The sequence below is a fragment of the Olea europaea genome, unplaced genomic scaffold (assembly GCF_002742605.1).
Source record: "Olea europaea var. sylvestris unplaced genomic scaffold, O_europaea_v1 scaffold35310, whole genome shotgun sequence".
NCBI classification, from domain to species: Eukaryota; Viridiplantae; Streptophyta; class Magnoliopsida; order Lamiales; family Oleaceae; genus Olea; species Olea europaea.
The window spans coordinates 1-1,187 of NW_019254458.1; the positions used below are offsets into that span (position 1 = coordinate 1).

General features: G+C 37.1%; 1 protein-coding gene across 1 annotated transcript; it reads left to right on the plus strand.

Moving 5' to 3' along the window:
• Positions 1 to 4: 4 nt before the first annotated feature.
• LOC111386376 (ABC transporter G family member 40-like) lies at positions 5 to 1,181 on the plus strand (the record flags this gene model as incomplete). Its single annotated transcript, XM_023010833.1, has 3 exons — positions 5 to 201; positions 408 to 579; positions 731 to 1,181. Coding segments are annotated over 3 exons (636 nt in total), but the record flags the coding sequence as incomplete, so codon positions are not given.
• Positions 1,182 to 1,187: the final 6 nt, after the last annotated feature.

A 1,187-nucleotide genomic window follows, 5' to 3' on the forward strand; every position in this document is an offset into this window, starting at 1 on the left:
AAGTACACCACGGCCTGGAACGAAAGATCTATATTTTCCTAGTCAGTACGCACAGCCTTTCCTCATTCAGTGCATTGCTTGCCTATATAAACAACAATGGTCATATTGGCGAAATACACCTTACACTGCAGTGAGATTATCGTACACAATCATCATATCTTTGATGTTTGGTACTATGTTCTGGGATCTTGGCTCAAAGAGGTAAATGGGAAAGAGAACAAAATGCATCTTTGATGTGTAGTATTGAACTAAAGACAAAATTTTAACTTCTTTTTCTTAATATATTCGGTTCATCATCGAGTAGTGTCTATCTATCATACTAAACATGTACATAATGATGAGCATTTTATTCTAGGGATGCACTTTTGTTCTTTCATGAACTCAACGTAATCTTCTTGCTATTTTAGGAGTACGGTACAAGATCTGTTCAGTGCAATGGGTTCTATGTATGCATCAGTCCTATTCCTAGGGATCAACAATGCGACTACTGTGCAGCCAGTGATTTCAATTGAGCGAACTGTCTTTTATAGAGAAAGAGCCGCTGGAATGTATTCAGCTTTGCCATATGCCTTAGCACAGGTTTCTAGCAAGCCATCTCAAACTACAACATTTAAGTTGGGGCATGTTTGGTACAATTTACAAGATTTTAACCTCCTCTCTTCTTAATACTGTTAGTAGTGTCAAATATACCTTATTGGACATGTTTATAATGTTTTCTTCCCTTTTGTAGGTTGCAATTGAACTTCCATACATATTCGTGCAAGCTGAAATGTACGGTATTATTGGCTATGCAATGATCGGATTTGAATGGACTGCTGCAAAGTTCTTCTGGTACTCATTTTTCATGTATTTCACACTATTATACTTCACCTTTTACGGCATGATGACAGTGGCCATGTCACCTAATCAACATGTCGGTAGCATAATCTCTTTAGCCTTCTTCGGGATATGGAACATCTTTTCAGGATTCATCGTTCCTCAGACTGTAAGTTCTTAAAGAACCATTTTTCTAAAACGTATTTACAGTGTATGCATGCATAGATATGGGAAAATTGCATCGTAGATCTCGAACTTATCGTTTGAGTTGCAACTTGCATGTTGATACCAAACCTTTCAATATAGTTGCACAACTAGTCACCAACGATGCATATCATCCAAAACTCTAAACTCTATTAAATCATAACGCT